This window comes from Aquila chrysaetos, chromosome 17 (assembly GCF_900496995.4).
Source record: "Aquila chrysaetos chrysaetos chromosome 17, bAquChr1.4, whole genome shotgun sequence".
Lineage (NCBI taxonomy): Eukaryota > Metazoa > Chordata > Aves > Accipitriformes > Accipitridae > Aquila > Aquila chrysaetos.
The window spans coordinates 5,849,091-5,855,090 of NC_044020.1; the positions used below are offsets into that span (position 1 = coordinate 5,849,091).

General features: G+C 44.9%; 1 protein-coding gene across 5 annotated transcripts in view; it reads right to left on the reverse strand.

Moving 5' to 3' along the window:
* The window catches only part of WASHC4 (WASH complex subunit 4), a 42,634-nt gene extending 37,136 nt beyond the window's left edge, over window positions 1-5,498 (reverse strand). For 4 of the 5 annotated variants that reach the window (XM_030041514.2, XM_030041512.2, XM_030041513.2 and 1 more), the window contains exons 1-3: window positions 5,354-5,498; window positions 1,186-1,325; window positions 54-107 (exon numbers count right to left, since the gene is read on the reverse strand). In XM_030041514.2, coding sequence (XP_029897374.1) covers window positions 54-107; window positions 1,186-1,325; window positions 5,354-5,414 — 255 coding nt within the window. In that variant the 5' untranslated portion in view covers window positions 5,415-5,498. Of the gene's footprint in view, window positions 1-53; window positions 108-1,185; window positions 1,326-5,353 lie in introns of those variants that run through there. The other variant, XM_030041515.1, reaches the window with a different exon arrangement.
* Window positions 5,499-6,000: the final 502 nt, after the last annotated feature.

The window sequence follows — 6,000 nt, forward strand, 5'->3', positions numbered from 1 at the left end:
GAATAACTATTATTTTAATTTTTTTTTTTCTCTTTGAAGCATAAAGCACTTACCTTGTTTTCTGTCTTTATGAGCTCCAGTAGGGAGGACTGTTCGTATGGCAAAAGCTAAAATTTAAAACAAAAAAAACAAAACCGAAGACACAACTTTAGAAAGTATTGGTCAAAAAAACATTTATCCAACTAGGTAAGTATTCCCTCCCCCAGTTTAATCTCAAACAGGGTCAGTAATAAGAGGGCCATAATTGCACACTACTGGCAACCTACGCTGCAGGAAACCTTCGCTCTTCACATTTACTTGGAAATACCTTTCCTTTCACTCTAGGCAGAAAGGCAAATAACTAGGTATACTATATACCATTTACAACAATTTACTTACAAAACTAAGAAAACAACAGCATGGTCATTATGGAGTATGTAGAAAAAAACCCCAACAGCTCAGGAAATCTAAAACATGAATTAAGAATCCCAAATGCAGGAAATGGGATGCATGCTGTGTATCTGTATGCACGCACTGACAGTGTACTGAAGTCAGCCATTATACTGGCTAGTTCTTATACATCCAGCACTGTGGTGGACCTACACATAATTTATTCAAATTATTCAGACAGATGATTGCTTGAGAGTGCATCTTCAGCACAGACAAGTTTCATGTGGTAACAAAAGCGCTTTTAAATGATGTCTGCAAATTCAGTGAAAAGAAAAAAAATAATACTCCACAGAGGACAGAGAACTTATGACCAAGGAAATAGCCACCTCTGGAGGACAGAAAATACTGTACCAAGGCCATTAAGTCAAAACACAACTATAAATACACACAGAGTTCACTCTGCAGTTATACAACTATTAGTGAGCTTTTCTGGAACCCCAACCCCCAGATAAAAACATCAACACCCACAGGGAAGAAATTTGCTTGAATTAGCCTTCCCAACACATGAAGAACTATAAATTCATTTAACTTCCACTACTATCCAAAAGACCAGAAAAGAATAATATGAAAACATCTTCTCTTATGATATGCCTTTATTAATTACTTGATAATTAAAATAGTATTGGATCAGTTTCTCAAAAACAAAAGTCAAAATTTTAAGAGCACAAGTGCATCAAGCTTTTACTTCTCAGGTCTTGAAGGGAAAGAGGCACTAGGAAAAATAACAGTTACAATGCTTATTAAATATATGAAGACCTTTAATGCAATGGGATCAAGACTGAAGTCCCAAACATCTCCAACAGAGTCATCCAAAGCATCTTCAATTCTCTTCAGCTGAGATGTATATTCCTCAAGAAATTTTCCATAATTCTTCAACTGCACTTCGGCATGAATTTCTGAGAATTGATAACATTTGTACAGTTTTATAGACTGTTCAGTAAACTGCAATATCAAAAATGTTACTAAAAAATATTTAATCTGTTTCTATTTGGCTTTAGTACTGTATTCCTCATTTTGATGCAGCATTTTTCCTTAATACAAGTGCATTTTTAATACAAAGTTCTTATTTGTTTAAAAACAATCCCAGAACTCAGTGTCAATTTAAAAGAAATCAAAATACTAAAAGAATATCAAACATCCTAGTGGTTTGCAGAAAATTATTTTTCAAATTTACATATATTTTCAAACTAAGATCTTAAACAAAACTAACAATCACATTACAATACTGAGCAAAGAAATGACTGTGCAAATTGTAACACAGCAGGTGATTCTACCTATCAGCTGAACCAGCACATATGCAATTATATTAGAACTTTGAGGCAATGGGTCTAATCATTTTGGCCTGAATAGCAGTTGTATTAGTAGCAATCCTCCTTCCACTTTCCCCCTGCTACCTCTCAGTAAGTTATTTGGGCATTACACAGGAAGTTTATGGCTTTTAACAATCCCCCCCACTTGCAAATTCACCATCTTCAAGCAGAACTCTTCTTCCGCTTAGCACCTAGACATTGAGTGCACAGCTGTCCATTACTGTTAGGGGTAAGTAGGTTCAGCTGGTCAAACTCTAAGAATAGTGGTATTAATTAGCAAAGTCAGTCTAAAGACAATTAGTCCACAAAAGTTTCATTCAGTCTATCCTGATCTTTTTTCTTCCCACATTAAGACACACCCCCCTCCTCCCCAGATTATATACAATTACTAACTCAGTTGCATAACCTGAACTACAGAGTGAACGATTACGGCTCAAGGCTTCTATGCTCAGTAAGGAAGTACAATCCTTTTTCATGTGAAGACTAAAGTGTCTTCCCCATAATTAGATAACAAATCTAATAGCTTGTGATCTTCTACTATTTGTTGAAAAGAGGATTATCTAAAAACTTGAATGTAAGTCAGCTGTACAACTGACCTTTTCCTAAACAAGAATTCAACTCTCACATAGCTTTATACATGCCCTTTCCACATTTCAGCAAGTAGGCTGCTCTAAAAAGTTCAAAGAACTTACATTCTTTTATTCTGCATGTTTAACCTCTTACTCAACCACGTTGCCAATAACTGAGCCAAATGGTAGTTAATGGCTACTTCAGTGGAAGAGCACTACTGAATCAATTTTCACTTAAGACATTTTTTGGAGAAAGAAAATATTTGACTAAGACACTGCACCGGGCAGAAGGGGAGAAATGAATAAGGACAAAACTAAGGAAAAGATGAGAAGGACTATGCACAGGAACGTTGAGATTGAGAAGCAGAAATGACTGCAATGAAATCCTGAACTAATTCTAAGCTACTACTTTGAAGCCAGCAGCAATGCCAACCGTAAGGGCACATGGACTGCAAAACCTATCCAAGAAGCACAGTGAAGTAAACTGTCCCTCACAAAGTTCTGCATTAGTGCCATTGGGTGCTACCTGTACCTGCAGCCTAGACAGTGTACAGGCACTGTCAAAATAAGGAGACTGAATTTCATATAAATGGATAAGAATCAAGTGAACAAAAACTTGCATCAGCAGTATGCACTCCAGACAGTAATGTGCAGGCCTTGAATCGTATCATCATATCATTCTATTCCATCAAATTCATCTCATCTTTCAGGTTCCTTCCAGCGCATCTTCTGGAAGCTCTGCTGCAGAAAACCAGTAGAACACCGATGGATGCAGAGCCCTGCAGAACAGAGTTTAACTAGCCACCATACCAGCTTCAGTACTTTACTGCTAGAAAATCTGGAGTATGGAGACATTATTATAGAGTTATGCTGCCGTATTTCCCCAATCCCATCACCTCCCTTTGCACAAAAGACAAACTAAGAGCAGAGAAACTGACAGAGATATTGGGGCTTTATAGGAAGAACAGAAAAAGCTTCCAAGTCACACAAGAGTAGCAAATTGGCACTGCTATTCAAATCAATTCCCTACAAAACAGGCAGCATATCTCAACCAAAATCTCGCATCAGCACTCTGCTAGAGACCCACAAACTGTCACCTTTTCAGCAGCCACATGATAGATTTGAACAATGGTATAGCTCAACATAATAACTGATATTAAATATTTCCAAATACTTAACTATTAATAACCATCAATTTACCACCTTGTACTGATCATATATAAAATAAGAGACAGGTGTGAATAATTTCTCACTATTTTAGAGAGACAAGAGAGTGAAAGCTATTAGCTAGCCAGATACAGGCAGGGCTGAACTGATAAAAAATGACTTGGTGATGGGGAAAGCTTTTTAAGATGCAGACAAATTTTCCTAAATAAACTGGCTTACATGGAGAAAGGAAAAGAAGTCACAGAAAGCACATATTTTCTTTTTCTTCAGAGCAGCAGACATACTTCATAAGGTATAATCTGTTTACAATAAAGTTTGATTTAGTTTCTCCTCAGGTGATAAAATGAAAGCATTACAATTGGAAAAATGCAAGAGATCTACTCAGCAGTACAGATCCCCCAACTTAATCTTATCGTCTTCCATAAAATCAGCAATATCAATATTCAATGGACTTATCATCACAGCAGGATTCACAAGTCCTATGTCCCTAAATATCTAGGGCAGAGATGCCACAAACCAGCCATACTTAGTATCTTGTGTCCTCAGTTGAGGACGTTATAATTGCTAAAGGTTAGTGATATAGGTATAAAATGAAAGTAGACAACAGCAACAAAAAATGTTTTTCAAGTCACAGGATTTTTCTTTGGCTTTTCTCTAGGAGAACATTGTGTGCCGCTCACAACGGAAGATCAGCCTGTTTGTTCACCGTCAAGATGGTGGTAATGGAGCATATTATGTCATGTAAAGTTCTCCCAGCTGCACTTAATGCCACAGTCAAACTAGTGGAGATCTGGCACTTTGAATAAAAGCTACATTCTCCATTCCGCAGCTAGAGAACTGGCAAAAAGCTCAGCTCAGGACAGCTTCAGTTTCCACTGAAATCCAGATTAAATGAACATGGCATAAACAGCATCATTGGTCGGGATAACATTGTATGTGAAACAGTTGGTCCATAAGTGGCATATTTTCACAGTAACACCTGGTGTAATTAATCTGGCACAGTTCGGTTTACAGTGTGTATTACAGTGTGACAACCGTTTATGTTCCCTGTTTAGAAAGTAGGTCACCTCCACAGGCTGAGAAAAACATGGATTTTGATGGGCACACGAACCCACTATCAAAGACTTAAGCATCACAAGGTCTTATTTAATTATTTTTTAAAGGTGAAAGCGCAAGTGACCATCCAACTCCATACCAGAAAGCCTTTACCAACAGAAGCTGCATACCACTAACTTATCTCGATATGACTTCACTGGCTAACCGAGGAAGCAACTGCAAAAATTTGTGAGCCACTAGAAGCGATGGGGAGGGAAAGAAACACCATCCCCACGACAAGCATCTGTTCCTCCTGCCCGGTTCGCGCAAGAAGAGAAAGTCACGCAAGCCTGTCTGCCCCCTCCCTGCCACACTGGGGGCACGGGAGACGGCTCCCCGGGGGGGGCCAAGGATGAAGGGGTGGAAAAGCCACTCTCCCACCCCAAACAGCCCCCGACAACTACGCGGAGGGCGGTGGGAGGAAAAAAAGGTCACCGCGACCGCCCACCCCCGCCGGCCCGACCGGAGGAGGAAGCAGCGCTCGGCCGGCGGCCGGGGGAAGGGGCGAGGCGAGCGCCCGGCTCCCCGCGCAGAGCGGGCAGGGTCCGTGAGGGAGGCTGGGGAGGGCGAGCGAGCTCAGCTCCCACGACCGCTGCCTCCTCCCTCCCGTTCCCAGCGAGGATGCAGCGACCTGAGGGACCAGGAGGAGTCCGGGGCCGGGAGGGGAACCAGGGTCTCCTCAGCCCCCGCCTCACTCCGCGGCGCTTACCGCCACAGCCCGCCTGGCCTGGCGCTACCCCCCCCCCCCCCCTTCTCCCCACCCTGCCCTCCCTCAGCGCTCACTCTGCGAGCCGTCGTCGAGGCGGTCGAACTCCCAGTCCGGGGAGAGGGTCTCCAGCGCCATCGCCGTCCGCCCGCGCCCGGCAGCGGCGCTCTCCCCCCCCCCTCCGCCCCTGACTCAGGCGCACGAGACTTCCTGCCCCGCTCCCGCGCCGCACGCTGGGAAATGGAGGCGGAGGGCGGAGCGAGGCGAGGCGAGGCGGGGCGGGGCGGGCGGCGGCGCCCCCGCGAGGACAGCCGTTGCACAGCCCCGCCCCTCCCTCGCCTCGCGGGCGCCCCTGAGGCGATGCCGCGCGCTCTGCCCCGCCCCGCCCCGCCGCGCCGCCCGCCCTGAGGGGATCCCGCCCGGTCCGCTCCCTCACGGCTCGGCGGGCCGGTTCGCGAGTGTCGGTGCCTGCCCCGCGGCGAAGGTCAGGGGGATTAAAGCAGAGGGAGAGCGGGGATTGGGGAGGCAGGCACTCCGCTTCGGCCCCGTGGTGCGGGAGGAGAGCGGAGCGGCAACCGCCGCGGGCGGTGGCACTGCCGGGCAGCGGCGCCTCAGAGGTGCGGTGAGGCAGGGGAGTCCCCTCTCTCCCCTTTTTACTCTGCCCCCCCCCCCCGCATCTGTGAGCTGATGGTTTTGGCGAGGCAGGGCCTGTCTGCGAGGTGCG